This window comes from Rutidosis leptorrhynchoides, chromosome 8, assembly GCF_046630445.1.
Source record: "Rutidosis leptorrhynchoides isolate AG116_Rl617_1_P2 chromosome 8, CSIRO_AGI_Rlap_v1, whole genome shotgun sequence".
Lineage (NCBI taxonomy): Eukaryota > Viridiplantae > Streptophyta > Magnoliopsida > Asterales > Asteraceae > Rutidosis > Rutidosis leptorrhynchoides.
In genome coordinates, this window is record NC_092340.1 from 157,789,884 (window position 1) to 157,809,703 (window position 19,820).

General features: G+C 36.8%; 1 protein-coding gene across 1 annotated transcript in view; it reads left to right on the forward strand.

Moving 5' to 3' along the window:
• The first annotated feature begins 1,549 nt into the window (after nucleotides 1–1,549).
• The window catches only part of LOC139863904 (protein PIN-LIKES 3-like), a 231,987-nt gene continuing 213,716 nt past the window's right edge, over nucleotides 1,550–19,820 (forward strand). The window contains exons 1-2 of the mRNA XM_071852507.1: nucleotides 1,550–1,684; nucleotides 1,825–1,862. Of these exons, the coding sequence (XP_071708608.1) occupies nucleotides 1,550–1,684; nucleotides 1,825–1,862 (173 nt within the window). The remainder of the gene's footprint in view (nucleotides 1,685–1,824; nucleotides 1,863–19,820) is intronic.

Sequence of the window (19,820 nt, forward strand, 5' to 3'; positions counted from 1 at the left end):
TAATGACTCGATAGATGAGTAAGCACTGTCTTTTAACCTAGCATCGCATGGCTTTTTAAAAATACCACTGCCTGCTAATTTGCAATGAATATTGGTACAACCACCGGGCGCGTTATTTGGCAAACCCACCAACTGTCCAGTTAGAGAAGCAGGAGCAAACAAAGAAAGGAGAACCAGAAGAAGAGAGTCTAAAGAAGACAGCTAAGCTAAATTTATTCCCCAAAGACTTCAAGAAAGGTAACGCTAGAGCAAAGAGAAAGTGTAGGAGGCTTCCGGCCTGATCACGAGCGGGGTAGCGGGCACAATCAGCAATTTTTTTTGGTTTGACGACTGGAATTTTGTAAACCAGGTTACTTGGTGCTGTTTTACCAAACTTTTTATCCCAAACGTTAATCATGTGTATGCTTGCTGGAAACTTGCTTTGTGTACTTCTATTTGTAATCCTTAGCTACTTTAGGGCGTAGATTACCGTTGTCTGTTAACTTCCTGATCCTTGGTTAAACAATTTGATCTGTAAATTATGGTTTTTATGAAATGCAGTCTTTTAAGTGAATATGCTGAGTCAGGTAATTTCACCATGTCTATGTAATTAGTTGGATTCTGTTTGCTGCCTTTAGAGTCAGTAATTTCACATATATTAACTGCTTCTAACGAATACCTATAACATGCGAGCGTAAATTTTGAAGCGCTTTAAACTTTCCAAATCGTTCGATTTATCAAATTTCTATCATACATGTTTAGCCGCGTACTAATTTTTATCAATAATATTTAGCCGCGTAGCGCGTACCTTCAATCTTGTTTATATCCACAACAGGACTTAAAGTCATAACTTCAAGGTTAATGAGTCTCTTGATACCACTTATCGAAAACACATTTATATGTTTTTCAACACTATATGTCTTTATCTTTATTTGTAACATCATTTCTCTCCATTAAAACTTTATTAGATCATGACTAAAGAACTACGTACTGAATAACTAGACTGACAATTCATTAATGTTATGAATGACACTTACCAATAATACATTTCTTATTTATTATACATACATACAAAAACAGCAAAAAACGTACAAAATAAAAGCAGTAAAAACTTACATACAATTATAGGTACACCACGTCTTAAGACAAAGAAAGACACGTAACTGCACTGGTGTCTTTATAAAAATGGAGAAATTTAGGCACCTGAAAGACGTAACTGACGTTAGTAGTAATATATTCCCAGTGTTATTTAGCAATTCCTGATGTGTGTGCATCATCATTGCTGATATTGGTAAAGCCAAATATATACTAAAAAGTACTTAAATGGGTTGTTGGGTATATATTTTACTTAACTATATATGGCTTGCCATGCATAATTTTCATGTTTTTTTATATAGTTATAGTAAGATAATAATACTTTTAAAAACTTCTCCTTAAAGAACACTAACTTTGATATGATATTTATTGTTTAACTGGTCTATATATGCAAGCGGTTTTGTAATCAGATAGCTGTTTCTTTTCTGTAATATTAAAAACAGTTTGATATTCATTGTTATTGTACTGAAATTAAATGGGGATTGTGGATCTGTTTTGGGCTGCTTCTATGCCCGTTCTCAAAGTACTCATTGTTATTGTACTTGGGGCATTTCTTGCAATGGATTCTATTGATATCTTGGGACAAAGTACAAGGAAACAAGTGAATATCGTAAGCTCGTTTATAGTATAGTTAGATTAAAGATATGATAGATGTTAATCTTCCATTCCCTTTTTGATTAATGAATTGCTAGTTAAGTAGAGATTTGATTTTTATCATATTAATTATGGTCTTTGACTATATGTGAACAGATTGTGTTCTTTGTGTTAAGTCTGCACTTGTTGGCAGTGTTAGGAATTTATGGACCCAAACATGACCGGTGATTTAAACCAATCACCAAACCCACAACGACAAACGATAAAATAAAGCATGAAACGATAAATAAATTACACGAGATTTAACGTGGTTATATCCCAACTCCAAAACACGGAGAAGGGTTTACTCCACGGGCGCAAACCAGAGATCTTTCACTATAATTTTCGTGCACACATGTTAGGGTTACAATGAGATGTTTATATAGACAAGGAAACAACTTAGGGAATAAGAAAACTTGATTCTAGAATTTTCAACCTGTCAGGCCCTAGCCGCGCCTCCACAGCAAAATCCAAATCAGCCTTTTTTTTCTTCTTCTTCTTTTCCTTGTTGTTTTGATATCCTTCACACAACCAACAATCTCCCACTTGAAGGATGATCTAAACACAACCTTCGCCAACCTGTCACTATGTTTTTTCAACAACCCACAATAACTCCAGATTAGCCGATTACCAACTCCTTTTGATACTGCCAGATGAGACACCCGAATCACGCCGCACTTCACTCGTTATCCTACGAGCAAGTGAAGTCTTTCGACACCAAAAACACCGCTGAGCGATAATCCAATCTCTTAGTTACTAGCTTGAGCCATCTCGGTTTCTATCGCCACCATCTTCTAACACGAAGATCATCTTCTTACACTAGAAGACCAAGACTCTTCAGTTATAGGATTCTTCTAAGACTACATCGCCTCACCAATCACTCTAGACATGTCCAATCCCGAACACACATGTCAATGATCACCCTCGTACAGGATTTTACCGTCTATCTATGATTTTCCTTTCCAGCAATCAGATAATCCAACAGACGCCCTCGTAGACTCTTCATCAAGGCTCTAGTGAGAACACAGTCACAACCTCGAAATCTACTAACTTTTCAACTTTCCGCTTTCTCGCTGGTACACTGACTTCCTTATAGCTATGTATTTCACAAACTCATCTTGTCATCCTAAGCACGCTCCCACTGTACGAGTAAGAAATAAAACCGCGGCTACTCGGGAAGAAACTTGGTTCGTACCACCAGTCAGTTGCAAATTTCTTTGCCATCAGAGAGTAAAACAAGTACTCGAAGCCTTAGTGTTACCCGGAATCATCACACTAATCTTGAGAACTTTGGAGAACAGCGTCGCATAATAATCTCCACCACTCTACTAGTTGACTAACTCCCACTAGCTCGATAACTTCCGTCGATTACTAAACTCAACCGAGTTCCCGACACCCTCAACGATCCTAGAAAGCTCAAGTTCCATAATATCCCAATCATCTTGGAATATCCGACCATATGCTTGGTCACCCAGTTTCATAACCACGCAAGCGACAAACTTCCCCGATAACTCCCACTGTCGACTTTGACTCGATGCATCTTGTTCGTTATCCAACTGCTCTAACCCGATATAAAAAAACAACCTCCTGAGCTCCCATAACAAACCCAAATCCCCGAAAACACAAGTCGTATCGCTCGAAGTTTCACGAGACAAAATCATCGCGCACTCGCGTCATCAAACCCGAAAAAGTTCAACCCTGAAACTGCTCAAATTCGAAAAATCATATCTAAACATCCAATGGTCCGATCAACCTCGAATTATTACCACAACTAGATCTGTGTGTGTAGAATCACTAGCCCAAAACTCAATTCAATCCAACGGTTGACGAACCCACAATTAATTTTATCGCACAGCTGCACAAACAAACACCAAAAGGGTTTTTCCTGACGGCTGCAAAGTTCGAAAAAATATAACTCCAAATTGAACGATCCGATCGCTACAAATTCTGGATATGTTTTAGACCTACATGTCTAACACCTAAATAAAAAGTTTCAAGACGATCCGACAGTTAACGAACCCTCTAAGAATTTTCGAACACAGCTCTGCAATTAAACCCTAAACCGAGTTACTGCTAATTCGGAAAATTGTATCTCCCAATCCAACCATCTGATCACTTTCAAATTTGGTACACTACCAGATCTATGAGTCTTCAACCGACGGTTAAAATATCATGGAGGTCCAATGGTTAACGAAACCGCTACGAATTTTCTACCACAGCTGCGCCAGAATTCCGAATTTTTGAAAAATCTCTCTTCTACAACAAAACCTATCGATTCGACCACCGACCTCGTTACCACCGCGAACCATCACGATAACCTATTATAATCATATACCAATTTAATAGATTATCTCATGAGTATATAGACATACCCGTGAGTTCTTCGCGATCTCTTCAACTAAGCCCTTTGATCTCGATACATGTTGTACAAAACCCATCGTTCGTTCACCATGCTTTCAAATCGCCATCGCTCCCACTCGAAACCATGAGCTCTTGATACCACCTGTTAGGAATTTATGGACCCAAACAAGACCGGTGATTTAAACCAATCACCAAACCCACAACGACAAACGATAAAATAAAGCATGAAATGATAAATAAATGACACGAGATTTAACGTGGTTATATCCCCAACTCCAAAACACGGAGAAGGCTTTACTCCACTGGCGCAAACCAGAGATCTTTCACTATAATTTTCCTGCACACATGTTGAGACGACCCGTCCAAATCCATAAGGCCGAATACAATAACATATGGTTACATTTCGAGGTATTTGACCTCTATATGATACATTTTACAAACATTGCATTCGTTTTAAAAGACAAACTTTCATTACATCGAAGGTTGACAGGCATTCATACCATTTCATAATATCCAAGTATAAATGACCTAATTTGTCATTTACTTAATCATAATCATTATTGAACTCAACGAATATAATGCAACGTCTTTTGAAATATGCTATGAATGACTCCAAGTAAAATCTTTAAAATGAGCAAATGCATAGCGGAAGATTTCTTTCAATCCTGAGAATAAACATGCTTTAAAGTGTCAACCAAAAGGTTGGTGAGTTCATTAGTTTATCATCAATATTCATTTCCATCATTTTTAATAGACCACAAGATTTCATATTTCCATTTCTCATAAACATCATGCATGCATATAGCCATCTGCATAAAAATCATTCATATGGATTGAACACCTGGTAACCGACATTAACCATAATGCATAGAATATCCCCACAGACATCGACGTCTATATAATAATAATCTCGAAGTACTAAAGCCATCCATAGACATGAATGGGGGTTGTTAGGCCCAATAGATCTATCTTTAGGATTCGCGTCAATTAGGGTTCATTTCCCTAATTCTTAGGTTACCAGACTTGAAGGTCGATATTCGATTTCGATAATCCAACCATAGAATGTAATTTCGATTACTAGTGTCTATTTCGTAAAACATTTATAAAAGCAGCGTATGTATTCTCAGTCCCAACAATATATATTGCAAAAGCATTTAAAAGGGGAGCAAATGAAACTCACAATACTGTATTTCGTAGTAAAAATACATATGACGGCATTGAACAAGTGCAAGGTTGGCCTCGGATTCACGAACCTATATTAAGTATATGTATATTTATATAATGGTCAATATCTGTCTAACAATTTAGGTCAAGTCATAGTGTACCACAATCTTAATGCTCGAGATTATCATGCAAAAGTCAACAAAAGTCAATCTGACTAAAAATGATTTCCAAAATTTATATGTGTTTATAATATAACTTAAATATAGTCATTTTATATATATTTAAATATATTTATTAGATTTTATTAAAGTAATTAATAAAAGTCATTTATTAATTATTAATAAATATTTATATTAAAATATATATATGATAAAAATATACTTTTATATATCTTAAGTAACATAATTTAATAATTTCACTTAATATCATAAAATATAATGGTATGTATTATTAATGTAATTATATTACGTGTGGTGAAAATATCTTTGTATCATATATTTATTTGATAAAATAATATTGATAATAATAATAATGAGTAAAAGTTGTATTATTTTATAATAATAAATATTATTATTATTCTACTAATAATAACAACAATATTTATATTTATCAATGATGATATTAATTATAATAAAGTGTTAATTCTAATCATGATAATCTTAATAATAACGATACTTTTTAATATAACTGTAATAATAATAATAATATTTTATATAAAAATAATAATTCTATTAAAAATGATAAATTATAATACTAAAATGATAATAATAATAATAATAATATTTTATAATAACAATGATATTTCTATTGAAAATGATAATTTTAATAAAAAAATGACAGTTTTAATATTAATGACACTTTTAATAGTAATAATGATAAAATAATGAAAACGATATTTTTATCTAAATCAATATCTTATAATATTTTAATTTTATCATGATGCTTATACTTATTATTTTCTAATCGATTTGTTTAATAGCTTTTAGTCCTCGTTTATATCGCATTCATAATAATGGTAATAATTTTAATCATAATAATTAGATGATAATAATATTAGTTTTAATGATAATGATACTAATAAGTATTATAATAATATTAATGATAATACTAATAATTATAATAATAATAATAATAATAATAATAATAATAATAATAATAATAATAATAATAATGATAATATTAATAATAACCTTAATGATAATAACGATAGTAATAATAATAACAATAACAATTTTTAATAATAATACTTATATTAATAATGATAATGATGATAATAATAATAATAATAATAATAATAATAATAATAATAATAATAATAATAATAATAATAATAATAATAATAATAATAATAATAATAATAATAATAAAAATTATTGGATAATAATAATAACGACGATAATAACGACGATAGTAACAATAATCATTTTAACAATAATAATACTAAAATCAATAATAATTCAGTTGACCATATCTTTTAATCCGTTCATCAAAATCACACGATTCCTAAATGAAAAGTTATTGATTTTTCGTCAGCTTTCCAACGACATGCATATCATATATGTGATGCCCCGTACAAAACCATCATGTACAAATCATCAACAACAGGATCATTACAAGGTTAAGTACTATATGCTGTAATAAAAGAAGTTGCATTCACGATAGAAAGGTGACGTCATAATCGACATCAAATGTTTTACACCAACAGTATGCTTCTACGAATAGCAAGCATGAATAAATGTATGTGACCCTTAGGTCGTTACAAAACATAGTTTCAAATGTATTAAAGTTTGAATGCAAGATAAACAGTTCATGCGGTGATAACACTAGAGCAGCGGGTGTCTACGGCAAGACTAGCACGACAGCGGAAGCAAATAACCTTAAGCACCTGAGAAGAACATGCTTAAAAACGTCAAAACAAAGGTTGGTAAGCTATAGTTTAAGTATAACAGTATGTAAAGTAGGCCACGAGATTTCAGTGCTACAAAGAGCGTTTCAAAATAGTATGATAAAGTATATGTTAACCGTGGGCACTTGGTAACTAACTTAACGTTTATACCTCCTGAAAGTACACTTGGCAAGTGCGTATGTTTACGAAGTATTAAACACTCGTTAAATGCTAGCGCTACTAGCCCGAGTGGAGATGTCAAACCCTATGGATCCATATCTAAGATTCGCGTTCACCGGTTCAAAAACCAATGACTAAACGTTACCGAGCTAAAGGGAATGTTTTTGCCGTTATATAACCCACACATATATAAAGTTTAACTACTCGTGCCTAGTATGTAAAACATAAAATCCGCATGTATTCTTAGTTCCCAAAATAAGTTAAAGTAAAAAGGGAATGCTATAACTCACAATGATCAAGTAGCGGTAAAGTACGACTCGGGAAATAAGCAAGTATGTAGGTTGTCTAAACGGGTCCTCAACCTAAGTCAAATATTACTAAGTCAGTAAATCATCCGAATAGGTTTAAAAGTATGTAAATAAGGTCTTAAGGTTAATCATCATTCATCATTAAACAAAAGGTGTAAAGTAAGTTTCGTTCATGAAAAGAGTTTAAAACAAAGGCTGAGTTCGGTCAGTAACCACGGCCTCTATACCTACTGAAATAAGGTGAGACCAGTGGCCATGGATCCATATATGAGTCCTTTAGTTGTGGTAAAAATTACAGAAGCAAACTCGTCTTCGTTTGACCGTGGAGACGGTCTAAGTGCGAGTAGGTCAGAATTTTCAGCACAACGTTAAATGGACATAGTGACGATCGAAGGGCCATAAATCCTAAACCGTAACTTGGATTAAGACGAGTCCTATATGAAAAGTTATCTACTCGAACAGAGATATCTGAAAATCATAATTACAATAGCCCAGGTCGTACGGGTCAGACACAGAAACAGTAAAATAGTAGGGTCGGTAGGTTCCGGTGGTTCTTGGTGCTCGATGCTTATCATGGTTCTCATCCTTGATGCATATAGCTTCAAGTGTATAACTCGTTGATGTGTTCGCATCATTTTCACCAAGTTTTGACCATCATAACCCAAGTGTAAGTCTAAGACATGAAGCACAACTCACTTAAGTGTTGCAAGTGTTTTGATGAACCAAAGTTACATCAAAATCTTAGATTTAACACATACATGAACTTTAAAACTAATAATAAGTTACAAAATTGAAAGTGAACTTATGAAACTTAGAGATTAAGTTGTAGAACATAGTTCTTAATTAGAACTTGAAGATCCTAGACCCAAAAGTCTAGATCTAACATAAGTGTACAAGGTTATAGTTAAAGAAAGCTTACTTACATGTTCTTGAACTTTCAAAGTTAATTTTAGTTCAAGAAAGTAGGAGATCAAGACTAACTTGTAATACTTGACCATTTAACCAACAAACATGAAATTCAAGTACATAATATAAAGAAATAAACTAAGTAAACAAGTTAATAAGTTCATGTGTTTCATACTTTTAAAGATTCAAGCCTAAGTCTTGATCTTTAGAAAGTAAACTTTATGTTTACTTCATGAACACAAGTATGCTTTCAACACATGAACTTTGATCTTTAAACAAGTGTTAAGTGTAGATCATAAACTAGAAAGTTTATGTCTTGTATGTATTGTAAGAACAAATTGATATGAAGAATCAAACTAACAAGTTTGATTCTTAATAATTAGTAAATAATAACAACTAGTAAGTAACTTAATCAAAGGCAAGTAACAAGTTAACAACAAAGAATGATGATGATGCTTATGTTGGATTCGGTTTTTAGGACAAAGAAAAGGAAGAAGAGTTGTTCATAATAATTACAAGAAAGAAAGAAAACCTTGAGAGAAAAGTGTAGTAAGTTGTGTGTGTTTTTGGAATGAGAGAAATGCAAGTGTGTAAGTAATGAAAAATTGAAAATAAAACTCTCCTTGTAGCCATCTAAACCGACGGTTTCATGGGGGGAAAAGAGGAAGAGATTTGTTCACTAGTTTCATGTATGTAAAGCCTTAAAAGTTGGATAGCAAGGTGGTTGTTCATGGGGAAGATGTGTAACTAGATTCCATGTAGCTTAAACTAACTAGTTAATCTCTAAAGTAATACTTACATGAGTTAGTGGGCTAACTAGTTCATTAAAGAAGTAGGTTGGGCTAATTAAGTCCATTTAAGTGAGTGGGGTGGGCTTCTAAGCCCATGTACAATTAAAAGCCCAAGTATGCATGTAATTAACAAGTTAATCCAATTAAAAGCCCAAGTAACTAACTAATAACCATAGTTAATTAAAATGATTAATAAAACTTAATCATGAATGTAAATAATATCTGAAAATATTATTCGTGTAAGTTTCGTGTGTCACAAAGACGTTTCGGGCAATTAAAGTCAAGTACGGGCAATCATGGCAACAAGTAAATGTAATAACATACATTTGTTTAATCACAAGTATTAATAATAATAATTATTAATAAATAAACGTTGGAAAATCCAAGGTCGTTACATTACCCACCTGTTAAAGAAAATTTCGTCTCGAAATTTAAGCTGAGGTAGATGGAGGAGTCGGGAAAAGGTGAGGATACTTCTGCATCATTTGATCCTCTCGTTCCCAGGTAAACTCAGGTCCTCGTTTGGCATTCCATCGTACTCGTACAATCGAAATCTTGTTGCATTTCAAAGGTTTGACCTCACGGCCCATAATCTCGACTGGTTCTTCCACAAAGTGGAGTTTGTCATCAATCGTAAGTTCCTCAAGTGGTATGATAAGTTCAGGTGCAGCAAGACACTTCTTCAAGTTCGACACGTGGAAGGTAGGATGAACTGAGCTCAACTGTGCTGGTAGATCAAACGGTAAGCAACGGGTCCAACACGTTCCAAAATTTCAAAAGGACCAATGTATCGTGGGTTTAACTTTCCACGTTTTCCAAAACGGATCACACCTTTCCAAGGTGAAACCTTTAACATTACATGATCGCCCATGTTGAATTCAAAGTCTTTACGTTTAAGATCGGCATAACTCTTTTGACGATCGCGGGCAGTCTTGAGTCTAGCTTGAATCTGAGCAATCTTCTCTGTCGTTTCGTGGACTACCTCAGGTCCGGTGATTTGCTTTTCGCCTACTTCGGCCCAACAAATAGGAGATCGGCACTTGCGACCATACAACGCTTCAAAAGGTGCAGCATTAATGCTTGAGTGATAACTGTTGTTGTAAGAAAATTCGGCGAGTGGCAAATGCCTTTCCCAGGCCTTTCCAAAATCAATGACACATGCACGCAACATGTCTTCCAATGTCTGAATCGTTCGTTCACTTTGCCCGTCAGTCTGAGGGTGATAAGCAGTACTCATGTCAAGACGAGTTCCCATGGATTCTTGCAAAGAACGCCAAAATCTAGAAGCAAAACGGGGATCGCGATCGGAGATGATCGATAAAGGTACACCATGACGAGATACAACCTCTTTGATGTATAGTTGAGCAAGTCTCTCCATTGTATCTGTTTCCTTCATCGCTAGAAAGTGTGCAGATTTGGTAAGGCGGTCAACAATAACCCAGATGGTATCGTATCCGCCCACCGTCTTTGGTAGCTTGGTGATGAAATCCATCGTTATCCTTTCCCACTTCCATTATGGGATTTCTTGTTATTGAAGTAAACCAGAAGGTCTCTGATGCTCGGCTTTAACCTTCGAGCAAGTCAAACACTTACCAACATAAGTCGCAACGTCTTTCTTAAGATTCGGCCACCAATACTGCTCTTTAAGATCGTGGTACATCTTGCCTGCTTCAGGATGAATCGAATATCTCGATTTGTGTGCTTCATCAAGTATAAGGTTCCGTAGATCTCCATAAAGAGGTACCCAAATTCTTCCGGCATAACATCGGAGTCCAGGCTCCCTAACCTCGAATCGAGAGACAAGTATGTTCAAATGTTCATGAGTTATATTGTCCTTCTTGAGAGCCTCATCTTGGGCTACTCTGATCTGGCTGTTGAGGTTCGAATGGATGGTGATGTTCAGAGCCCTAACACGAAGAGGTGCCATCCTCTCCTTTCGGCTTAAAGCGTCAGCTACAACATTGGCCTTTCCGGAATGATAACGGAGTTCACAATCGTAGTCATTCAATGTCTCGATCCATCGACACTGTCTCATATTCAGTTGCTTCTGATCAAAGATGTGCTGGAGGCTCTTGTGGTCGGTGAAAATAGTGCTCTTAGTTCCATAAAGATAGTGTCTCCACAATTTGAGCGCAAAGACAACGGCTCCAAGTTCAAGATTGTGAGTAGTGTAGTTCCGCTCATGAATATTCAGTTGACGGGAGACGTAAGCGATAACCTTTGATCGTTGCATCAGTACACAACCAAAACCACTTTTCGACTCATCGCAATAAACAACAAAGTCGTCACTGCCTTCGGGAAGCGATAAGATAGGTGCGGTGGTTAACTTCTTCTTCAAAGTTTGGAATGCTGATTCATGTGCGGTTTCCCAAATGAACTTCTTCCCTTTGTGAGTCAGTGCGGTCAAAGGACGCGCAATCAGAGAAAATCCTTCAATGAACCTTCAGTAGTAACCGGCGAGACCTAGGAATTGGAAAATATACGTCGAAGTAGTGGGGGTCTCCCACTTGCTGATAGCTTCAATCTTGGCGGGGTCAACTTTGATACCCTGGTCGCTCACAACATGACCCAGAAACTGAACTTCCTTCAACCAAAATTCACACTTGGAGAATTTGGCGTAAAGTTGCTCTTGTGTCAAGAGTTCAAGTACCAGCCGGAGGTGTTGCTCATGCTCTTCTTCGCTCTTAGAGTAGATGAGGATATCATCTATGAAGACGATAACAAACTTATCCAAGTACGGCTTGCAGACACGATTCATGAGATCCATGAACACGGCAGGTGCATTTGTCAAACCGAATGGCATCACGAGAAACTCATAATGACTATAACGGGTCCTGAATGCAGGTTTCATCACGTCACTTTCCTTCACCCTCAACTGATGATAACTGGATCGCAAATCGATCTTTGAGTAGACACTCGATCCTTGTAGTTGATCAAAAAGATCGTCAATTCGTGGAAGAGCATATCAATTCTTGATAGTCAATTTGTTGAGTTCACGGTAGTCGATACACATACAGAAGGATCCATCCTTCTTCTTCACAAACAGGACAGGGGCGCCCCAAGGCGAGAAGCTTGGTTGGATAAATCCACCGTCTAACAGCTCTTGTAGTTGACTCTGTAATTCTTGCATCTTGGAAGGTGCGAGTCTATAAGGTGTGTGAGCTACAGGTGCAGCTCCTGGCACTAAGTCGATCTGAAACTCTACGGCTCTCGGTGGTGGTAATCCGGGCAATTCTTCAGGGAAGACATCGGAAAATTCGTTCACAATTCGAACGTCGTTCACACTCTTCACCTCGGTTTCTACCGCTTTCACATGTGCTAGGACAGCGAAACGTCCCTTCTTCATAATCTTTTGCGCTTTCACGCAACTAATGAGGTTCAGCTTCCAGGTACATCTCTCTCCGTAGATGATCAATGGCTCACCGTCTCCTTGTGGTATACGAAGAGCTTTATCTTCACAGATAATATCGGCCCTTATCTTACTCAACCAATCCATACCGACGATCACGTCAAAACTTCCCAATTTGATGGGTATCAAATCAATTTTGAAATCTACAACAGCTATGTTGATAATAGCTCCTCGACTAATATGGTCAACTTTCTCAAGTTTACCGTTGGCGACCTCAACAAGCATACTCTCTTTTAACGGGACTAACGACCAATTAATCTTATCGCAAAAATGTCTACATACATAACTTCTATCCGCACTAGTATCAAACAAGACAGAAGTTAAAAGATTGTTGATAGTGAATATACCTGTCACCAAGTCGGGATTCTCGCGTGCATCCCTTGCATTAACGTTGAAAGCTCTACCACGGGGTGGTCCGCCGTCTTTTTGCTTGTTTGGACACGCATTTATGAAATGGCCCGTCTGTCCATATTCGTAGCACTTTTTCGGTCCATTGGTGTTCGGCTTCCCATTCAAAGTGGTGACCTTGCAGTCCCTTCCAACATGTCCAGTCCGTTGGCACTTCTCACAAACAACATTACAATACCCGGTGTGGTGCTTGTAGCACCTCTTGCATTGCGGTAGTGTGCCTTTGTAGTTTGGGTTGGAGTTGGTGTTGTTGTTAGGGTTGGGGTTTCCACCGTTGTTGTTTTACCTCTTGGCGGGGGTTTGATCGTAGGTTCTCCCCCTGTTGTTGTTGTTGTCCCACTTTCTCTTTTCACTACTACCTGCTTCAAACTTAGCCTTCTCCGGCTCATCAATGGTTATGTGATTCACGAGGGTATGCGCCATGCGCATTGCTTCGGGAACATTTGGTGGCTTGGATGAGGTAACGTTTCCCTTAATGCTCTTAGGAAGTCCCCAGAAGTACCTTTCCATACGCTTGAATTCTGGGGTGACCATTGTCGGACACATCAGGGCTAACTCCAAAAATCTCCTGTTGTAACCATCAAGGTCGTTCCCAACGGCCTTTAGCTGCATGAATTCTATTTCCATCTTTTGTATCTCTGTTCTCGGACATACTCCTCAATCATGGCACACTTAAATTCTTCTCATGGCGTAGCATACGCCGCATCAATGCCTTGTGCCTGTGCCATTGTGTTCCACCACGTGAGCGCGCCGTCAGACAGCGTGCAAGAAGAAAATTTGGTTTTGCTGTCCTCCGAACAGTTGCTAACTCAGAATACTGATTCAAGTTTCTCGAACCATCTGGTGAGACCAACCGGTCCCTCGGTTCCACTGAAGTTGTGTGGTTTACAGCTCTGGAATTCCTTGTAAGTACACCCAATACGAATGGGCTGAATAACCGGTGGTGGTGGCGGTGGCGGTGGCGGTGGAGCTTGGGGTTGCATTTCCGCAATGGCTGCAGCTACCCTTTCGGCAATCAACTCTTCGATTTGGGCGGTGGTAGGTGTTGATCATCCGTTGGCCATGGTGTTCTAAACAAAAATTTTGACTCAAGTCAAAATCCAGCATTCAATATAGTAATAATACAGTATATGGTAACCAACATGGAATCAACACATCACATGTTTATTAAGTAATGCAATCCAGGTACAAATACCACAGAATCATATAGTAACGTAAATAGAACATCGTGCACGAATTAAATAACGCAAAGTTCCATTCATTAATAATAATAAGTTTCATACATCAGAATAAGTTCTTACAATACATAAGTGAAACATAAAACTACAACTAGATTACATAATGAAATCTAAATACAAAAGCCCTACGGTGAAGGTGGGTGAAGGATGTCCATAACATGGGCCATCTGGTCGTCGAGCTCAGTAACCCGAGCTCGGAGGATTTCCACCTCCCTTGTCAATTCCTTGACGATGGGAGATGGTGGGGTAGGTGGTACCGGTGGTGCAGGTGGTGCCGACGGTGCAGGTGGTGCCGGTGGTGCCGGTGGAGCAGACATTACATAACGGGGTGCAGATGTTCCGGCTCCAGAAATAGTCAGTACGTAACGGGGTGCCTTACGCACTTGTGGGTCGACAGGGTATGGCACAAGCCGCTTACGAGCAGTAACCCTACGACGCCGACCAAATGCGTCAGTGAAAGTACGGCCTCCATTCACCCCTGGAATGACGGTGCCATCAAAACGGTACCGCTTCTTCGGCGGGGTGGAGGGTGCCTGTATAGGTACAGCAGCAGGGTCCTCATCATCACTGGAGTTGTCTGAGGAGGTGTCGTCGGATGAAGCATCAGTGGATGACGGGTCTTCCGAATCATGTGGTGGCTGTACGGGTGGCTGAACTGGCCTTCCTTGAGCAGCCATCATCTGTCTGTACCTAGCGGGTCCGATCGGAATGAGTCATCCATCAGGGGCGCGTCGGTACCAATGGCGATACCGGTTACGGAATGGACGTTCCCCGAACTCCGCGGGAATCATAATCTCACCGGAGCGGGGCTGTGATCCTGAGGGTCCAGGGGCAGATGGAGCTGGAATCTCCGAAGGGTCCTGGGCTCCGCTAGAAGTAACCACTGGGGCAGGCGCCTGGCTGCTAGTCCCGGAAGATGAAGCGCCGGGGTCACTCGTGGGTAGTGGGATCGGTGTGACGGCAGCAGCAGCAGGTGGGGTGGATGACGAGTCTGAACTGCCCAAAATGATAGCAGGTGGAGTATCCAACATCTGAACAAGGAAAAATAAATTTTTCCATGTCAGTAAGTCATAAAGCAAGCACGTATTAGGCCAACAGTTTAAATCATGTATAACAACAAGTAGCATGGCAATACTAACGAATCGTACAGAAGTAGCATGCAATCGGAAGCAAGTAATATCATACAGTAGTGAAATCATGTAATAGCATACGGCATATAGCAACCGAAGTAAGCAGCAGCATGCAGTAAGTTCAGCGGAAACAAGTAAACTAGCAAGTTGTAGATTAGTCCTATTAGTGAATCCTACTCGGGTCGGTCTTAGACTCACTAATGCAACCTAATTCTCTACAACCAATGCTCTGATACCAAATGTGATGCCCCGTACAAAACCATCGTGTACGAATCATCAACAACAGGATCATTACAAGGTTAAATACTATATGCTGTAATAAAAGAAGTTGCATTCACGATAGAAAGGTGACGTCATAATCGACATCAAATGTTTTACACCAACAGTATGCTTCTACGAATAGCAAGCATGAATAAATGTATGTGACCCTTAGGTCGTTACAAAATATAGTTTCAAATGTATTAAAGTTTGAATGCAAGATAAACAGTTAATGCGGTGATAACACTAGAGCAGCGGGTGTCTATGGCAAGACTAGCACGACAGCAGAAGCAAATAACCTTAAGCACCTGAGAAGAACATGCTTAAAAATGTCAACACAAAGGTTGGTGAGCTATAGTTTAAGTATAATAGTATGTAAGGTAGGCCACGAGATTTCAGTGGTACAAAGAGCGTTTCAAAATAGTATGATAAAGTATATGTTAACTGTAGGCACTTGGTAACTAACTTAACGTTTATACCCCCTGAAAGTACACTTGGAAAGTGCATATGTTTACGAAGTATTAAACACTCGTTAAATGCTAGCGCTACTAGCCCGAGTGTGGATGTCAAACCCTATGGATCCATATCTAAGATTCGCGTTTACCGGTTCAAAAACCAATGACTAAACGTTACCGAGCTAAAGGGAATGTTTCTGCCGTTATATAACCCACACATATATAAAGTTTAAGTACTCATTCCTAGTATGTAAAACATAAAATCCGCATGTATTCTCAGTTCCCAAAATAAGTTAAAGTAAAAAGGGAATGCTATAACTCACAATGATCAAGTAGCGGTAAAGTACGACTCGGGAAATAAGCAAGTATGTAGGTTGTTCAAACGGGTCCTCAACCTAAGTCAAATATCACTAAGTCAGTAAATCATCCGAATAGGTTTAAAAGTATGTAAATAAGGTCTTAAGGGTCATCATCATTCATCATTAAACAAAAGGTGTAAAGTAAGTTTCGTTCATGAAAAGAGTTTAAGACAAAGGCTGAGTTCGGTCAGTCACCACGGCCTCTATACCTACTGAAATAATTTGAGACCAATGGCCATGGCTCCGTATATGAGTCCTTTAGTTGTGGTAAAAATTACAGAAGCAAACTCGTCTTCGTTTGACCGTGGCGACGGTCTAAGTGCGAGTAGGTCAGAATTTTCAGCACAACGTTAAATGGACATAGTGACGATCGGAGGGCCATAAATCCTAAACCGTAACTCGGATTAAGACGAGTCCTATATGAAAAGTTATCTACTCAAACATAGCTATCTGAAAATCATAACTACAGTAGCCCAAGTCGTACAGGTCAGATAAAGAAACAGTAAAACAGTAGGGTCAGTAGGTTCCGGTGGTTCTTGGTGCTCGATGCTTATCATGGTTCTCATCCTTGATGCATATAGCTTCAAGTGTACAACTCGTTGATGTGTTCAAACCATTTTCACCAAGGTTTGACCATCATAACCCAAGTGTAAGTCTAAGACATGAAACACAACTCACTTAAGTGTTGCAAGTGTTTTGATGAACCAAAGTTACATCAAAGTCTTATATTTAACACATACATGAACTTTAAAACTAATAATAAGTTACAAACTTGAAAGTGAACTTATGAAATTAAGATCTTAAGTTATAGAACACAGTTCTTAGTTAGATCTTGAAGATCCTAGACCCAAAAGTCTAGATCTAACATAAGTGTACAAGGTTATAGTTAAAGAAAGCTTACTTACATGTTCTTGAACTTTCAAAGTTAATTTTAGTTCAAGAAAGTATGAGATCAAGACTAACTTGTAATACTTGACCATTTAACCAACAAACATGAAATTAAAGTACATAATATAAAGAAATAAACTAAGTAAACAAGTTAATAAGTTCATGTGTTTCATACTTTTAAAGATTCAAGCCTAAGTCTTGATCTTTAGAAAGTAAACTTTATGTTTACTTCATGAACACAAGTATGCTTTCAACACATGAACTTTGATCTTTAAACAAGTGTTAAGTGTAGATCATAAACTAGAAAGTTTATGTCTTGTATGTCTTGTAAGAACAAGTTGATATGAAGAATCAAACAAACAGTTTGATTCTTAATAATTAGTAAATAATAACAACTAGTAAGTAACTTAATCAAAGACAAGTAACAAGTTAACTACAAAGAATGATGATGATGCTTATGTTGGATTCGGTTTTTAGGACAAAGAAAAGGAAGAAGAGTTGTTCATAATACTTACAAGAAAGAAAGAAAACCTTGAGAGAAAAGTGTAGTAAGTTGTGTGTGTTTTTGGAATGAGAGAAATGCAAGTGTGTAAGTAATGAAAAATTGAAAATAAAACTCTCCTTGTAGCCATCTAAACCGATGGTTTCATGGGGGGAAAAGAGGAAGAGATTTGTTCACTAGTTTCATGTATGTAAAGCCTTAAAAGTTGGATAATAAGGTGGTTGTTCATGGGGAAGATGTGTAACTAGATTCCATGTAGCTTAAACTAACTAGTTAATCTCTAAAGTAATACTTGCATGAGTTAGTGGGCTAACTAGTTCATTAAAGAAGTAGGTTGGGCTAATTAAGTCCATTAAAGTGAGTGGGGTGGGCTTCTAAGTCCATGTACAATTAAAAGCCCAAGTATGCATGTAATTAACAAGTTAATCCAATTAAAAGCCCAAGTAACTAACTAATAACCATAGTTAATTAAAATGATTAATAAAACTTAATCATGAATGTAAATAATATCTGAAAATATTATTCGTGTAAGTTTCGTGTGTCACAAAGATGTTTCGGGCAATTAAAGTCAAGTACGGGCAATCATGGCAACAAGTAAATGTAATAACATACATTTGTTTAATCACAAGTATTAATAATAATAATTATTAATAAATAAACATTGGAAAATCCAAGGTCGTTACAATATACCTTATTCTAGTAGCATACGTAATAAATTCGTGATTTACCATAAACTATTTAACGACGAAATTAAACATACAAGCATGCATAATCATATATACTCGAGCACTAGTCAGGGATACACTATTAATATAAAAAAAATAAGATATGAGTGCTCACGTATCAATATTGAGATTCAATATTGCAGGAAAGTACGTAGACGCAACGGAGTTGATAAACACTAGTTTGACCTCAAGAGCTGTACCCTCAAACCATACCCATAACCTCCATAGCTATAACCCATCATTTCTTTAGCTCTATCCCTCTCGAAAAACCCATTTTGAAATTACCCGGACATAACCTCGTCGTAATTTTTTATGTATAATACTAATAATAATAATAATGATACTAATACTCCTAATAATAATTATATTAATCTTAATAATAATAATAATAATAATAATAATAATAATAATAATAATAATATTAATAATAATAATAATAATATAATATATATATATATATATATATATATATATATATATATATATATTTGAGAGATTGAGATCGAGAGTAAATGATGAATGAATTCGACAGAAACACGATGGGGTTTTATAGCCCTTTCCTGGACCCCATACCCCCGCGATTGCGGGGTTCCTCTTCTTCATTTGACCGCGATCGTGGAGAAACCTAGACCAGCTCACCCCTCGTTTGGTTGTTTTCTGCCGACGGTTTTATTATAATATATAATATATTTAATTTATATAATTAATTATATATTATATTATATTTACGTGCATAGTTATCCTGTAATTTTTGTTCCAATGACTTGTACGTTGTCACTTGACTTATGTTCCGGTTCCGGTCTCTCGAACGCTATTTCGTACGCTTAGAAAACTATCACTTTACGTTTAGTGACTCGTACCCTTGTCAAAATATAGCCTTAGATTATTAATAAACTATATCACTCAAGATGTATCTTAATCATTTGAGTGTTTTGGTCATTTGCTTCTATAAATCAACGTCTCGTTATATAATAATATTATTTTAAATCAAAACGTTTTATGACTACGTTATTATTATATCTCGTTACATTGTAAAGTATATATATATATATATATATATATATATATATATATATATATATATATATATATATATATATATATATATATATATCTCAAAATATAAGTTTGAAATATGTTTAATAA